This window comes from Acanthaster planci, linkage group LG19, assembly GCF_054643075.1.
Source record: "Acanthaster planci isolate LZ-2023a linkage group LG19, COTS_SCS, whole genome shotgun sequence".
Taxonomy (NCBI): Eukaryota; Metazoa; Echinodermata; class Asteroidea; order Valvatida; family Acanthasteridae; genus Acanthaster; species Acanthaster planci.
In genome coordinates, this window is record NC_141795.1 from 11,132,106 (window position 1) to 11,150,674 (window position 18,569).

Consider the following 18,569-nt stretch of genomic DNA (forward strand, 5'->3'; position numbering starts at 1 on the left):
GTATCGGGCAGATCGCCCGCGCGTGCATGTACGTACATGTACATGTAGTCTGGCACCGGTACCGCGCTTACGCGGGCTACGTTATACCGAAATGGCGGTTCAGGCTGAAAATATCACTCATGTAAAGTCCACATTTCTTGAAAACCTTGGGGTATGCACTGAAGAGAAAATACAGTTTGTAAGATGAAGAGTTGTTTGTGAAATTATGTACTGTTTTAGGCTAGGAAAACTCTAGGTCATATAGAATTTTCATCTGTAAATCTTACCTCGCGAGAAACACAAAATCGGAGCAGCTCAGTTTAGCTTTAAATTTCGCGCTTAAGAAATCCATTTCAGTTCGCTTCTCCTGTTGCACTTGTCAGTAAAAAGTGTAAACGTGTGGGAGTGGTCGAAAACATTCATCAAAATCGTGAATATACAGTATTATCATGACTTTTAGGCAGTGTTTACAAAATGGGTCAAGATTCATGAATTATGCAACTTGCCCGTACTCGTCAAAAAAAACTGACGCATGCGCACAACCGGTGTTCCCCGTTTACCACAGACGGAAACAGCGGTGCAAGAAATAGACCCAGATGTTGAACAAGGGTTACGCAAGAAATTGGCCAAGTTAGAGCAATCGATAGAAATTGAACGCAGAAGCAAAGAATGGCTTGTAGAAAAAACTGCGAGATGTGTAGAAATATTTGAGCAGATAAATTTCTTAAACGGACAAATCACCGCAGCAAAAGCCGAAGGCTCAGATATTTTACAATAGATGACTTATGGGATTTATTAAGAGCGGAATGCAACGGCCGAGGGTGGCCCCACGGCGGGTTTTCAAGTTATCTTGCGCCTCCGTTACCAGTTTTATTCCCTCTCTTGCCAATACTCCCCGAACCACTTCACCCGAACCTCCCGAACCCACCTCCCCTCCCAAAGGGGCAAAATTCCCAATTGTTAAAAGGTGACAAAAGACTTCGTCTCACGGGATATAGACAACCTATCCTTGATCGGCTTCGTGGCCAAGATTCTCGAGCACTACCCGAGGATAAAAAAGGCTCCATCGCATTAGAACCCGGATTTTATAGCGTGGATTGGTTTGACTTTTCGATTCCGGGGGTGTATTTCAAAGTTCAGAGTCTAAGAGGGTGACTTTGTCCATTACCAACCCCAGCCTTAAGTTGCAGCTAAATAAACAACTGGCTAATTTATTAGATCTACCAAAGGTTAAACTTTTACCCCTCGTCATTTATAAACGCAAGTATGAGTTAAAACTAAAATTTACCGCCTTCGAAAGATCGAAGAAATTAAATCCCAGATTCAAAGAGAACGCAACGTGCGCAAAGCTAGCTACAAAAAGATTAAACGGATACTCACCGCACTCGGTTACGTAGAGTACGGCGTCGAAGCATTGGGCGCAACCTTGGCAGCCGTCGGAATTCCCGCTCTTTTCGGCAGCGTGTCGGCACCCATCGGACTAGTGATGGAAGGCATCGCTATCGGCGCGTTTGGCGCTTACCCGATATTAAAATACGCCAGTCGCTGACTAACTCACAAAACCAAAAACACGATCAAATTCGAATGTTGGCAGACGCTAAATTAAACACCATCGAGGAGTACGTATCTCACGCGATTGAAGACGGTGACATATCCCAGGAAGAATTTGTACTGATTTTATCAGAGCTGAAAAAGTTTAACGAAATGAAAGAAAAGATCAGATTACATACGAGCACCAAACTACAAGAAAGTAAATCGACGAGTAAAGATGTTACACGGCAAGTCAATGAAAGAGCAGAAGCGCTAGCCAACGATCGCGCGGTCGTTTTAAAAAAAGATCATATGAAAAAACTTGGCGAATAAGTTTAACCAAGTCGGTTAAATATGAAGACCCGCCTCCGTCGTTCCGGAAAGTGAGCAAAGCGAGCCCAACGGCACCTCCTTTTAAAGACGTATAAAATGAATGGGAGCTAACTTTAGTCATTTATCGTAGTCAATAAGGACAACTCGTTCACTGCCGAGTTTCCAAATTTAACGCATGGTATAAATTATCGAAAGTCACCACGGACGAAGCCGTCAATTGCTAGGTTATCGAGCCAATTTTGCTCTACCAAAATCAATTTATCTATCTATTGCGCGACGACTGCTTGCGAGGTAGGTTTTGATTTTCTGTCTGATCCCGATCCATACGTGTCGGCTTTGTTTAACTTTCACGAATATTATACCGTGCGAAAAATATTTTACGACTGCGTAATACCCATTCCGAGCGACGACCTATTTGACGCGTTACACAATAATTACAATCAACGGAAGTTTACCGACCCGTGTCTTTTATACGGAGTCGAACGAGTAAATCGCATAAACAAACTCGCGATACTTTGTCAACGGATTAGGAACTGCCTATTATTGCGACAACGGTTACGTCCCTATCCCTAATAAAAATTACGATCCGCACGATTTACGCGTCACCAACGTTAATATATGGGGTCTACTTACATGGGGCTTTGTTTGGGCTGATCCGCCTAAAGGCTCGGGTCACGCGAGTACTTACACGGTCACTTGGTTACCCTGGCCTGGTGGGATTTCATTCCTAAAAAGAGGAGCTTGACAGACTTGGGATTTACGATCCTATTAGGGCTTATGTCTACGCATTACGCAGTGCACAAGCTCAGACGAGGTCAAGTGTTTTAGCCCTTGGAACCGGACTAGACGCTAAGCAACAATTTATTACGATCGTGGAATCTTTAAATAATCAACCCCCAATCTCGAACAGTCAATTAGCCAATACACGGATTTGTTGCAATACGCAAAAACGCCTTTACACTTTGTAGTCGCCCCGGGGTTATATCTGGTGCCCTCGGATACGGACTTAGCATCGGCACTTTTGAGGGTTACAACAATAATTTACAAATTGCGACTGCGGATATGATGACAGGTTACGTGCCGAGTTTAAATTTGGAGCCTGAGGTTGAAGACGATTTTGCTGGTGAAGTGGAAAAAAAGAAAAAAAGAGAAGTTATCTTTAACCGTTAGAGCTATTGCCGTCGCTGTTCTTGGTTTTATATTATAAAACGTATTAACTTAGAAAAATAAAAGGCAAAAAAATTCAACGCTTGTTTTCCCATGGGAAAAACAAGCGTTTATTTTTTTTGCCCAAGTTAAAACTATTATAAACGGATTTACGTTTTTCGTACAAAGGTCAAAACTAAATAACCGACTGATAAAAACAGAGTCCACACGTGATCCGCGATCCATCCAACCGCCTTACTCACCACACAAAATATCCAACTTAAAACGCTATCAATGATTCCTGGCAAATCGATCCGAGTTTCTTCAATAAGTTCGCCAAATTTCGCAATTGCCTTTTGATCCAATCGGTTACGCCACCTTAACTAGGTAATACAGGAGGTTTTTTTTGGGGGGGGTCTGGCGTAATACTAGGCGTTCCGACAGCTCTGACAGCGGCCACGATGCTCAGTTTCTCGGTTAAGCACTGATCAATTGAATTTCGATCTTTACAGTGGAATAAAGCCTTCCACGCCGTATTTTCACGGTAGTCTTTTAGCACCAAATTATATTTCTGTGTCAATAACCAACAACCATGATTATAGTGCCGGCCGCTGAATGCCATTTTACTTAAAGTGCACGTATATTTTTTCCGATCCTTAATAATTTGATCCGAGACACAATCGTCGATGATAAATAATGTCATTAATTCCGTCTAATACTTTTTGGTAAAGTTCAATCGCCTCGTTTAATTCAGTCTTTCATGGTCCAAGTTGCATAAATAGACGTTGTCGTCTGTGTAAATCCATAAATGCTCTAAATAAGTTTTATTTTTAAATAACGTGGGACAGATAATAACGATCGCATCAAATGTTTGGCGGTATTCAGTCTCTAAAAGATTCAAAATCCCTTTCGTTTTCCCGCTGCCTGTTTTACCAATAATTAAAGCACAATGTGGCGATTTAAACAAATTCATTTTAATTTAAACGCTGCTTAATACACCAGACTCTTAAAATTTCCATCCTCGACTGTTAACTGTGAATCTATTACCAAAAACACGTACATCATTAACGGACCTGCGGTTTCTGCCTCGCGTTCCATTTAAATCGAAATATTTCCTCCACCGCCGAGAGGCCGACCAAACCCGTGTGCTGAGTTATCGTCCAAACTCCAGAAATCGAGCCAGAGCCCGTATTTATCTTTTAGATATTCGACCATATCAACCCCCGTTAAATTAAGCTCTTTTGCAACCGCGCGAGCCGACTCGCTGCCCGAATCGCCGAAATACTCGTTAATTTCTGGCCAATGTTTACATTCAAAAAGTCCCTGCGAATACAGCTGATTTGGCTTACCCTCTACCGTTACAACCGTTTTCGTGATATGTAGATTGTAAAATCGTTGAGGATTTAACCGCTGGATCTTTGAACAGAATTAAGACGCCTCTCAAGGTCTTGATCGTTTGATTGATTTAATATTCCATAACGTATCCGACTTATTAACCACTTGTTTTTCCGCAAGTGAATCCTGTCGAATAAGTAATAGACGAGTCCCTTGTGCTTGGCCCGCAGGGCCTGCACCAAATTTTGATTGGTGACGACTTCATATTCCAAGGCTATTGGCGAGTTAAAAGCACGGTCGATCATTTACACGAAAAGACCAGTGTAGACAAACAGTTAATAAAAACTGGCTAAAAAGCAGGCAATTTTGCACATATATATACGCACATCTGCGTACGTACCACGGCCTATGACGTTGCAATCAGAATCAGTCAAACCCAATTATGCGCATCAAATGGATATATTATACTTGCCTTGGGATCGAGTGAATCGTAAAACATTTAAATACGCTTTGACCGTAGTGGACGTCGGATAGCGTTACAAAGAAGCCGAACCATTGACCAGTAAAACGGCCGAGTAAACGTCTGAACGTTTTAAAAGCGATTTTAAAAAGTTAATGACGAAAAATAAAGTAGAAATTCAAGTGGGCGAGCCGAGCGTTCATAGGTCACAGGGGTACAGGGGTACAGAATGGGTACAGCGTTTGCCCTAAGTCGTGAAATCGTTAAACGAGGAAAAAATGCGTTTAATCGACAAAGAGCCCACAGAAGCTATCAAATTAGACCGAGTGAAACAAGCACCGAGTGCACCTCCAAAAGTGAGCAAGCGAGAATTACCTCTAGACGTGGTCGTTAGGTATTTATATTACCCAGGTGAGCAGGAAGGAGGCACCTTCAGAAGAGCGACCGATCCAGTCTGGTCAGTTGACGTTTATCAAATTGAAAAACGCACCAGCCAATTCAAACGAGTCAATGGCAGGCGGATAAAAACGGGCCACATTTTATATTACTTATTAAACGGGCCAAATAGGAGTTTCGTTAAAGAGGAGCTTCAAGTAGTACCCGAGGATACCGAATTACCGCCCGCTAGATAATGCCCTTGGGCTAAAGTTTTAATGCCGTTTGGTAATATATAGCGCTTGGTGTCTAATGGCGAGAGGCTTAATTTATTTTGCGTGATGGTGTACATTTGACGTTTACCTGATTTCAATAACTGCTGTTTATTGAAATGTTGCACCCGTTCAAATAAGCAACTTTTATAGGCGGCGTATGATAGCCTACTGTAAATTTTGATCTTCCGTTAAGATCAAATACATTTTTAGACGTATACAAACGACTCCTGAAATGACCTTACCCCCAAATTTATCTTTCATTTTGCCAATGACCTTTTTATTTTTTGAATCATAAAGTTTATGATCGGGTGGGTAATTACTAAAGTCAAATAATTTACGCTTTTTGTGTAAATACTTGGTTGAATTGTCGGTTTGAATTTGAACTAATAAAGAATCCGTATAAAAGACACACATCTGAACCGAAATCAGCCTTTAATGTATTATAATAGAAATCATACATTAAAGTTTTGGATAAATCTAACACGCTTACACCGCAATCAATGGGCTTATTTAATTTTGTTTTAATTCGATACATTTCCACAAAAGAAGGCTCGCACTCCTTAAACGGCGTAGTGGATTTGTAATTTGGTTTAAAAGTTAACTTCTGGTATTTTTCGGCATCTTGCAAGTCTCTCAATAAATGTCAGTCCATACGACAGCACACATTCTCCATCGTCTTGCCAAAGACCGAGTTATTCATCAATTTAAAGAAATCCTTCTCAAAATCAGACATGGCTAATTTACGTAACTTGGTATTTTTATTGGTATAACTTTTCAACTAAGGCTCCTGTTTAAAAGACATGACGCGACGCACCTTTTTTAATTCTAGGCATAGTTCTAAATATTTCTGTAAAAGTTTGGTAATGAACCACGTATTTATTTTTGGTGTTTGAGTTGATACGAGTTGATCTATTGAAGTAATTCGCTCGCCTTTTGCCATTAAATCCCTTTGATACGCTGACAGCCATTCATTTGGGACCGGTATATTTTCGGGGGCGAGTGGGAAGTCGTTGTATAAATCGTGTAAGTGCTGCGGATAACCAAATGTCACTTCAAGTATATAACCTTTGGACGCGCTTGGATATATTTTCGAGATAAACTTGGGTAAATTTAGTCACGTCCTGAATCCAGCTGAAATCTTTAATAGGCAAAGGCTGACTCATGGCCCAACCGTATAAATTAATCGCGTCTAAATACATGATATGTGACTCTGGCTTATTTGGGTCATAGTCTGGTAAACTCGTATTGTTCGCCTTTGCATAGCGCTTTGCACCCACACTAGAAATGCCGCCCCTCTTAGCCCTTTCAAAAAATAAGTGCTTGTCTATATTTGTCAGTAGTTCTAGTTGTACGCCCGAGTGCTTTAACAGCGCGTCCCACGACAGGCCTGGTGACGTATAATAGTTGGCCGGGTCAAGGTCATAATGCCGTTTGCAGACTTCGCGGAAGTTCTCAAATACACCCGCTAATAAAAACACGTCCGTTTCCACGAATAGGTCGTGGTAGTCGCATAGGGTTTTACAGCCAAAGGCTTGCCATACTATTTGTGCACGAGCTTGTTCTTGCTCGGTCACGGTGGATTGTTTCAGAAAACTATAAAAGACGTCTCTTCGCGGTAAGCTCGTCTCTTGGAATCGATCAAAGGAGTCGATATACTCGGAAGGGTAAATGCCCTTTTCCAATAATAAATCCGTGTTTTCTGGGAATCTTTCCTGAAGTAAGTTAAAATCAACGGGTGAACAATTCTTAACCAGTCGATCCAGCGAAGCTGCCATGAAATGAAATGAATCTAGGAACCAGAGTTGGCCAAATGAAAACAAAATATAATTCTCGGTACTTTTAGCAGTGACGCTAATTTTAGCGCCGTTAAACGCTTGAGCGCCTTGCATGATTAGGTGCGTGTCATATTTCTCTACATTGTGTAAAATCACCGGAACGGGCGTTTGATTTGAAACGACTCTTAACTTTGAATTATAACTAGCATGCGCTGGGCCTCGGTACTTCCCCGTCACGTGACCGTGATCTCTAACCTTGCGAAATTTATTGATTGGCTTTTTGCTCGTCATGCAAATAAATTCTTTATAGCCGCTTTTTCATTGATAACACTAAAGGCAATTTTTTCTTCTTTTGTCTTCGGTTTATTTGAAATTGGGCACTGACACTGATCTTCGCTATCCTTGCCAATAAGCTTTTCACAGATCCAACATCTGTGGCAATTTTCGTAAGTCTTTTGTAATTTGCCAGACCAAATAAGTGGCTTGGGATTTGCAAATGTTTTGTTAATCGCGACGATTTCTCTAGAAAGCGACTGTACAAAATTAACTGCCGCGTCTTTTCCTCTGCAAGTCTCACGCCAAGTGCAAGCGCCGTCACATCTAATGACTGCATAAGAATAGCCGCAAGGCTTATGGATTTGTGTTTTGGCCGTGTTTAACTCTTTGGGCGGTAACTTTTCTAAAACAGATTCAAAATATACATAAATTATAAAAGGGGTGTCTTGCTTGTTTTTATAATTTTCAAACTTGAGAATATTTTTACCTTTGGCGGGTAATTCTACTTTACACGCCACTGTGTCAGTTCCTTGACAATCTTCTCGATGTTGGATGAGTCTTTCTACATTTTGAAAATGTGACAGGCATTTGAAACACCAGTATAATTTATCGGTGTGTTTTGTAACATCGCACATTAACCGAGAAAAGTGTTTAATCCAGCAATAATGACTTATTTCACCTTTGGTGATTTCACCTTTGGTGAAATAAAGTAAATTAATGGGCTCTTCTGGGCGCTTAGTCTTGTAAAGCACGTAGGTGCCTTCTTCCTCAGTATAACCAAATACGTTAATGGCTAAATAATTTTGCGATTTGATACGCGGGATTTGTGTAATGGGCGTTTGGAAATTTATATTTTTGAAATTTAAGCCGTCGTCTTTAGTGTAAGTCGAGGTGCGCTCGTGATTTATTTTGTAGTTTGGATTTGTTTCTAACTGACGCTTGACATTGTCTGAATATAATTTTAAAGCAGATCTCAACGCCCAACGGATGCACTCCTGATCATTTTTATTTTGGACGTTAATAATTGCCGTTTTAACCGCTAAATATTTTAGGTAGTGGAGTATAAGTCACACCCACCGGGTTATATTTCACCACGTTGATGTAAAAAGCGTGCACTTTATCAAACACCCTGCCCGAGCCTCTCTGTTCGTGAGCTTCAACGTCTTCTTTATGTTGCGCTATCTGCTGATTCAACGCTTCTTTAATTTCCTTTTTAGAAAAGACCGCGCTATTTAGGCTCGTAAATGTGAAAATGCCGATTTTAGTTTCAGCTTCCGGTTTTCCATCTTGAACTGAATCTTAATGGCCGTTTGTAATTTATATGAGCCGATTTCATTAAACTCGGCAAGTGCTTTGTCTTTGATATACTTTCGGTAAAAATAAGAAATAAATAAATTAGGTCGTCTGCCAGACTTGTCATTATCATAGTTTGTATAGGGCGCCCCCATTCATTTACAAGGTTTAGGTCAAGGGTCGTGCGTGTTGTACCTCTATGTCATGGTCGAAAAAGGTTAACGTTACATTTCAGAAACAGGTTTAATTTTCCCCCAGACTCGACACAATCGGTACGTATTAGATCTAAATTGTTATAAGTTAGAAAATATAAACTTTGAAGAGTTCAATTCAAGTAAGATCTTGGGGCATTTAGCGAGGATAAATCAGACTTTATTGAAGCGCTTTAAAGTTTACGCATACACGCATACTGCAACAACCTCAACTTAAATCAATAAGGATTTTATGCAATATCTCGGCAAATCTCATTTTCACTGGCTCAAGATCTGGTTTTGCAAGGAATAAATGTATAAAATAAATATCCAATATATCATATTTATACATGGCTAACTTACAGGAACTGGGCGTTTCCTGGCTTTCCGTTTCTTCAGTAACAATGCCCATCGCATGCATCTGCTGTTGTTCACCTTCGCGGTTGTAAGATAGGCCAGAGGGTGATGGTCAGTTTCAACCAGAAACTGTTTGCCGTAGAGGTAGATATGGAACTTCGTAATTACCAAACCAATGCTAAGCATTCACGTTCAACGGCTGCATATGCCTTTTCTTGCGGCAACAACTTGCGACTGGCGTTGGCGACCGGGAACAATTGATCTCTGCCCGACTGTAGTAAAACCGCACGTATCCCTACATCTGAAGCGTCAGTTCTGAGCACGTACGAGCGATTATGATCAGGTAAGTGCAAGATTGGTGTCGTTTCTAGGCGAGATTTGAGAGTTTTGAATGCCTGTTCTTGAGCTGCGCCCCAGTTACCTTTTGTCAGATTTCCCTTTTTGGTGAGATTAGTTAATGGTACAGCGATTGCGGCGAAGTTCGGTACGAAACGACGATAATAGTTTATCAGTCCCATAAAAGATCGGACATCTTTTTTGGTTCGTGGTCGTGATGCATTGAGAATTCTGACAATCTTATCGGGATGTGAAGCCAGTTTTCCCTCACCAATCACATGTCCAAGGAACTCGAGAGTATTACACGCGATGTTGCACTTTGACGGTTTTGCGGTGAGGTTAGCCCTACGGAGACGGTTCAGAACTTCTCTGACGTGTTTTAGATGATCCGCGAATGAATGAGAGAAATTGACTACATTAGATTGACCCTCAAGGAGTTTCCTCATCATGCGTGTAAATGTTGCCGGCGCATTTATCATTCCGAACGGGAGAACTGTGAACTGATATATTCCGTGAGGCGTTATGAATGCAGTTTTGTCTCTATCATGATCAGCAATTGGGATTTGCCAGTACCCTTTGGTCAAGTCTAGTTTTGTGACGAATTTTGCGTCGCCAACATTTCCCATCAAAGTTTCTGCATTTGGCATGGGTTCAGCGTCAAACACGGTTACCTTGTTGAGTTTCCGAAAATCAACACAAAATCTGTTACTTCCATCTTTCTTTCGGACTAACACGATTGGTGATGCGTATTTCGATTGTGAACGTTCGATTACACCGATTTTCAACATTGCGTCTATTTCTTTCCTGATTGTCTCTTGAGTAGCGAATGGAACAGGGTATGCCTTAGAATATATTGCGTCATCAGTTGTGAGTGTTACGGTATGCTCGATTATATCAGTGTGGCCAGGGATATCGGTTAATACATCAGGGAATTCCTTCAACAGTTCTTTGATGTGTTCTGTTTGCGATTCATTTAGATCATTGGTAATTTCTGCATGAGACCATGTTTCAGTTTGGTCAAATGGGAAGAGTTTTAGTTTTTGCATTTCCGGAGAACTTTCATCTTCTTCAACGACACTTGTACAGACGAGCCTTAGACTAGGCCTAAGTGCTGCGTGAACAATTTCTTCCTTTTGTGGTTCTTGGCGGGTGACGTATCGTTTAAGCAAGTTAGCATGAAAAGTTCGTTCTTTTCCATTCACGTCAATGCAAAAATCAAACTGAGTTACGCGTCTTAACACTGCAAATGGACCCTTCCATTGCATCAATTTTATATTGGAGTCTGTTGGCAAAAGTACCAACACTCTGTCACCGACCTCAAATGATCTGTCCTTGGTTCGCGAGTCATAGTACTTTTTGTACCTTGCACTAGACTTGGAGAGTTCTTCACGAGCGAGCTTACACGTGGACTCAAGTTTGTCTTGTAAATCAATCACGTACTGGTATGTGGTTTTCGACCTCCTCATCTTCTACGGTTCCGGTCCATAATTCTTTCAGAATTGCGAGTGGTCCCCTGACCGTGCGTCCGTATATCAGTTCAAACGGAGAATAGCCAAGACTTTCCTGAGGACATTCCCGATATGCGAACAAGAGAGCGGAAAGGTAGCGGTCCCAATCGCGCGGTCGATCACTGCACATTTTTTGAAAAATGCGTTTAAGTGTTCCGTTGAATTTTTCCACGAGTCTGTTGCAGATTGGATGGTACGGTGTGGTATGTAACTGTTTGACCGATAAAAGTCTGCTAATCTCCTTCATAAGGTTGCTGGTAAATTGCGTTCCCATGTCTGACAGCGTTTCATGAGGAACTCCTACCCGCGAAAATATTTCTAGCAAAGCCTCTGCAACACGTTCCGTCTCAATTCGCAGTAGTGCAACAGCTTCTAGGTAGCGTGAGGCATAATCGACCATAGTTAAGATGTACCGATTACCGCGATCTGTCACTGGGTCGATTGGTCGTACAAGATCTATCGCTACACGTCGGAAAGGGGTGTCTATCAGTGGCATTTTACCAAGTGATACTTTCCCTACTCGACCCTTGTCGACAGTTCTTTGGCACGTATCACACGAGGTACAGTATGGCCGAACATCCCCCTGTACACCCGGCCGAAAGAAGTTAGCAAACACACGATCGGTGGTTTTTGTCGTACCGAGGTGACCAGCCATCACACGCCAATCTGAGAACTTTTGATCTCATTTCCTGGGGCACAATCATTTGGGTAATTGCTCGACCATTTTCTACAGACGCCGATTTGAACTCTCTGAATAGAAGTCCATCTGATATGAAATACTTGACCTCATTTGCGCGACCGGTTTTCTGAACTGTGCCATCTCGAGCACGTTTCCAATAATTCTGCAGCGTTGGATCGTGAACCTGTGCCTGTCTGATGTCGGAACGCGATACCGAGAAACTTTGAGCTTCCGGTACTCTAAGTGGTTGCAAGTCCATAGCCTGTTTCGCTTTCTGCGCACGTGTCTCGACTGCAGCTGACACATCATTGTTGCCACTAAGATTTGCATTCTTCGGTGCAAAATCTGTTTCAAGCTCACTTTTACTTGATGGTGTGTCTAGCGATCGGTTGGGAGTGGCACGCGCCTCTCAACGTAGTTCGACGTATTAATTGGAGGTTTTTGGCGCGCCCAATTTACATCAGGGTTTTGTGGATTCCTTGCATCCGTGTTGTTACCCACGATCAAGCCATATAGTGGATTTGGCATACACAGCGCATTTACTGTTCCAACATAATATGGTGTGTCTATACAAATCCGTGCAACTGGAACACAACGCACAGTTCCGTCAAACAGTACGCACTTCTGTTTGGCTTCAAGTATCTGATTTTCGGTTACAAGATCGCGTTTCACTACAACGGTACTACAGCCACTATCTCTGAGCACACTGACCATGTTTTCACCAACATAACCATCCCTTACTGGCATATCCTTACTAACAGTACAAGCCGCACTGATGAGAGGAATCTCATGCCCACTTGTCGCTTTGCCAGGCTCCCTTGATACACCTGAACTCTCCCTCAGAGCAAACTTCTTTGTGACGCAAGCAGCAACTTAAACCTCTTCAACGGGGACATCAAGTACATGTCCCTCGACCTGATCCTTGGTACTGGTACTTTCTACCTGTAAACTAAAAGACTGAGGTCTGTTACTATCACCATGTACATTACTTTGGTGTCTATATCGACAACTTCGAGCAAGGTGTCCCTTCTTTCCACAAACAAAACATTCTCGTTGTTCGGTGAAATTTCCCCTTTCTCCCTGAGGTCTGACTTGAGGTTGGGGTTTGGACTCTTTAGTGTCCATTCCTTTTGGTTCTAAATTAAGTGGTCTCGGGAACCTCCGATTACTGTTATCATAACCTAGTCGTCTGTGTGCTTCAACATACTTGTCAGCTAGCTGTGTCATTTCCCGACAGCTAGTGGGCTTTCTTTCCTTTAAGTAAAGGGCCAGATCTTTACCACAAACTGACAAAATTTGTTCTCTGAAAAAAAGATCACACAAGTCATCATATCATTTCTGTACATTCCCGAGTTCAACCCATCGATTCAAGTAGCTTCCTCGGCGAATGGCAAATTGCGAAAAGGTTCCACAAGTCTCAAGTTTTGTGGTCCTAAACTTCATACGAAAACCTTCTTCAGTGAGTTGATATCTATGGAGTAATGCAGACTTGAGTGCATCAAAATCATTAGCTTTGTCTACAGGCAATCTACTATTAACATCAAGTGCCTTTCCTGTGAGCAGACCACTTTGCCTAACAGTTTGCCTTTGGCCATTTAGCTGTCTCGGCAAACCTTTCAAAGCGACGAAGAAATGAATCCATGTCATCTTTGCCATCATTGAATGCCAGTAACTTGGGTTGCTTCATCGCTGGTTTAGTTTCACTTTTCATTGCTTTGGTCTCTTTTTTAGCTTCTTCAAGTTTAAGCTCTAGTGCTTTCATTTCCTTTTGATGCTCTCTATCTTTTGCTCTTTCTTCACGCTCAGCATTCTCTTTCCTAGTTTTCTCATCTTTTGCTTCTCTACTCTGAGGAAAGTCCAATAACTCTATACCTTCAAGGCCAATGGATTTACCAAGTGTGAGGTATTTCTCAAATTCCATGCTGCTACGTGCCCAAGTACCAGGAAAAATGCAAGTGAGAGCAACAGACACACAGGCCTTACTCTTAGTAGTACAAATATCAAATAGTTAACTTTCATCATTCATTCACCATGAATATACTGTCCTCGTGTATGTATCAACATATAAGGATGAACTCTTATCTTCCAAAATTAATAGCTGCAATAAAAGCAAATAGAGAACAATACGCCTTCCAGTCCTGGCAAGGTCGCCAATTGTCACACCCCTAGAGTTGTCCTACCCTTAGGGACAGACCTTTGGTAGCTGAGACACGAATATATACACACTTATTGCTGGAAATTTGTTTTGCCTGTACAATATTTACATTTATTTATAAAAGAACACAAAATAAGGATTATTTCTTACATTAACATTGTTATTGATTACAATATAAATGAGGTGACGGGTGCCTCAATGTCCCGCCACCATGGTGCTTCTGTTTCTTGCGTTGTAGTCGGCTTCTGTGGCCTGTGGCTGACTCGGCAAGTTTCTACGTCCCGCCGCCGCGGTCCAACCCTTTTGTCACCACCGGTCAACTGACTCCCTCTTCCTCTTAACGTAAAACCCTGAAAATTACCACCATCTTCCCATGTTTCTGGTTTTTCTGGCCAAGTTACATTTAACGCAAAATATTCATTAATGAATCTGAAGAGTTATGAAGTGTGTCAACTTTCAAGATAACTGTTTCAGTGTTGCAACAACCTCAACTTAAATCAATAAGGATTTTATGCAATATCTCGGCAAATCTCATTTTCACTGGCTCAAGATCTGGTTTTGCAAGGAATAAATGTATAAAATAAATATCCAATATATCATATTTATACATGGCTAACTTACAGGAACTGGGCGTTTCCTGGCTTTCCGTTTCTCAGAACAGTCTAAATGTACATGTAGTTTATTCTACTTTCATAATTAGAAGTCACTCATCTAAAGACTAACTCGACTCACGACTACAAGTCATCGAGGCTGGCCGCTGCCCTCTCCTCGGAATCCAGTAATGAACTGATCACATCACCCCATATCTTTTCTTTTAAACCCGAAGGAAAGATTCCAGCACTGCCACGCCTTATTCCAAAGAACTCAAAATGTTTTGGGTACTGTACCCTTCATAAATATTCATTATTCAAATTAATGCATAAGTGGCTACATCAACCAATAACAACTCAACTGGCACTCAGCCCATCATTCTGGTAAGGTTGACTGACTTCAGGAATGTTTGGGTGTGGCGGCTCAAGAAAATAAAATCTTGTTTCACCACTAAATACCATGTTTATCTTTTCAACAATTAGGGCCAAAATTATACGGTATTATTAATTTAAAAGTGATTTCGATTTAATATCACTCTGTGACAGGTTTATTGCAGTGTACCGCACAACTGCACAATCACATAACCGCACAACCACTGCATTGTTGAGCAGCATTATATCTTACGACAGTGGTTATACAAGCATCAAAAGGAAGTGGAGAAATAACACAGCGAGTTCAGATATAGAGTTTGGACAGTCTTTTTCCCACGTAGAAAGCTACAATATTTATGTAACATTTGGAGAACACTGTGACTCACCCGATCAAACCCTTTTGACCAATCCAAAAAGATGGCGTCAATGCGAAGGGGATTCACAGCGTCCAAAGTAGCAGCCCAATGATAATATAAAGTAGTGAGTTGGCTAATGCAAGACCTTTTAGGGGGAAGCCATGCTGGCAGTCAGAGACAATACTGCCCCTGTAACAAGATGGCGTGCAATGATTTTTTTCCAGGCATTTACTGACCATTTACTGACTGCAAAGTGAAATGGGTCTGTAGTTGGCAGGGTTATGAGGGTCACCGGATTTGTGTATGGGGACGACATTGGTGAATCTCCATTCAGTGGGGACCTTACCAGTGTTTATGGACAAATCAAAGTTAAAGAGTAAGCAAAACTGTTTGCAGCGATTTTGAAGAACATGGGAGAAATACCGTCGGGACCTGCAACCTGGTGATTTGTACGCTTGAAGAGAGTTCAGTGATTTCTTGACCTCAAATTGTTGGTCTGAATCCTGGACAGGCGGAATTTATAACAAGCATGATTACATGTAATAGTACAGGATACGTCATTATCTTTGGTAAAATTATTTTAGAACTTAGCACTAAATTCACTAGTGATGGCACTAGGATCACTAGTGATGTAGTCACCAATACGGAGGCTAGAACTGGAGGTCTTTTTACGGTTAGAACTAAAGACCAAAATTGCTTAGCATTAGCGATGCAATTTAGCGCTAGGTCCTGAATGTAGTTATTATAGGACTTATATTTTGGCCCAAAGATGAGCATTACGGCCACATCGCACAGCAGCTTTTAAAGCCCTATGCTTTTTCCTTGCCAAGGTGACTATTTCACTAGATATCCCAGGCCGTCTTCTTTTCCCTCTTTGTCTAGCTACCGGAACAGTATCTTGAACAGCTGCAAACAAGAGATCCTTGATATTATCCCAAACTTGATTAATGTCAAACCCAGGTGACAAATAAAAGTCCCAATTGATATGAGCAAGGGTGTCACAAAGAGAAGTCTTATCTGCTTTACTGTACTGGTAAAATGTGCGGTTCACACGTTTAATACTAACAGCGGTGGTCAGCTAAAAAGAGACACCATTGTGATCACTCAAGCCTAACCCAGGTATTACGGAAATATGGTGTACCAGGTCAGGTCTATTACAGAAGACCAGATCTAGTATGGACCCCTGCAATAAACTGTCAGAGGATTTACGAGTAATCTGGCTAAACAATTGATGCAAGTTAAGAGTGTCCGACAGTAAGCTGTTCTTGAAGGCTGGCTGTACTGGACGCTGTGTGGTGGATAAAATTCATGTTAAAATCACCCAGAACAACAATAGCCAAGTAATTATGTGAATATGTGAGAACAAGGTCTAAAACTGATTGTAATAAACCAAAAAATGGCACAGCTGTTAGGTGGCCTATAGCCCTATACAAGCAACCGAAAAGGACTTTTACCATGGTCAGATTCTATTTCCAACGAGAGAAGTTCCAGTTCTTCATGTTCAAAATCGCTGATACATGTAGCATGTGTAGGGTGAAGGTGATTGGCAGCAGGGATTAAGGACACAGCTACCGTGCCTATTACGATCCTTACGGTAGATACTGTAGTTAGGGTTCAGTAAGATTTCACCGTTGTACACAGTTTTATCAAGCCAAATCTCTGTGATGAAAGCTACGTCAGGGTTATTCAGCTCTACCTCGGACTGGAAGAGTCAGAGTTTGTTGCCTAGACTCCGGGTGTTGAAAATGATTCCTCCAATTCTCTTTCAAGGCTTGGACAGGTTAGTGTGAGTGCCAGTTAGGGAGGATGCGGTGGAGGACAAATTCACTGACAAGTGATGAATCTGGTGAACAGGGCAGAGTGGGGATCTTGTGTAGAAGACATGTTCTGCAGAGCCATTGGTTGTTGGAAACAGACAATTGTTGGTAATCCTTGATGCTAACTGAGGCACATCTGGCATGAGTCCAAAGGTCACATACATCACAACATATGCCCCATTGGTTGGATTTCACTGTTTTCTCACAGAAAGTGCAGGGGAACCTTGTAGGGCCAGGGTTAAGCTCAACATCACTGGATAGGATGAAGTTGTGCGGCAGATGAAACGAAGCGTAATAGTTCGGGTAGTAAGTTACAGCCTTCTGCTGTAGGCAGATTTAACACTGACGTGAATTCTAGCAGGTCGAGTGACAACAAAGGCAGTGTACCATGATAAACAATAAGATGAACAAGAGTCAGCCTGCATGTTCATACATTTAACATCAGTGCAGCGGGTGGGATTGTGAAAAGTAGAGCAAGAGGAAAGTAGAGCGGGAGGAATGTAAGATGTAAAGGTTGCCAGCCAAACAGAGTTCAAGGATTCGACCCAGCTTACCCAATGAGAAACAACATTGACAGAGGGCGAGGGGGAGGCATGTTCCAACAAGATTTGTCCAGGATTGTCTCTGAAAAGTCCGCCTAATCCTAATAGGGAGCGCGTACATTCCGCTCTTTAACAACCGATAACAACCGCAACGATACACCACCTCAACTGAAAAAAGGGTAACCGGGTAACACAGACCCACACTCATGACACCCACTTTCCACAAAACAGACATGTCTGAGTTTCTTTGTGTACAGTGGGTGTCATGAAAGAATGATGATGGCAAACGATTAGCTCATTTAACACGATGTAAAACAGATCATTCCTGGCGATGAATTATTGTGCAATGCTTAAGTGCTGGGACATGGATGGCGTGTAACAAGGAAGCACAGATGTGAAGCACTTGTACATCTACATGAACAATTATTCTTCCAGTCAAAGCAAGTGTGGTGTAGTGCTACTGTCACAGCATATCCTTAAGATAGTGAAAGGGACAAGTAATAAAAATATTTTAGTAAAATCTTTGAAATTTCACCTTTGTTTTTAAAATTACCTTATTTTAAATTTTTGTTTTGCTAATTTTATCTCCATTTCTGGGACTTTTAAAAATCTAGTATGACTGTGATGTAATCCAAGGCATGCAGCTGTTGCATTGATTTGTGCATGAAAAACTGCTTGCTGTTTGTATTTTGCCATCCAGGATTTCCATTTCCTTTTCACAAAATTATTGTGTATTAAGCCAGCAAACAAGTTCTCAGAACTGTTTTAAAAAAGCAAATTTGGGATCCAATATTTGAACACAAAAACATACATTAGCTGAACAGTGTCTTCCTGGATTTACATCACACCAACAGCACCCTCACTTGTCTGGAAAAGTGTGGTCAATTTG

General features: G+C 41.6%; 1 protein-coding gene across 1 annotated transcript in view; it reads right to left on the reverse strand.

The window, feature by feature from the left end:
- LOC147796034 (uncharacterized) overlaps window positions 1-18,520 on the reverse strand; it is a 36,158-nt gene extending 17,638 nt beyond the window's left edge. Inside the window, exon 1 of the mRNA XM_087129916.1 lies at window positions 9,332-18,520. Within this exon, the coding sequence (XP_086986042.1) occupies window positions 9,332-9,389 (58 nt within the window). The 5' untranslated portion in view covers window positions 9,390-18,520. The remainder of the gene's footprint in view (window positions 1-9,331) is intronic.
- Window positions 18,521-18,569: the final 49 nt, after the last annotated feature.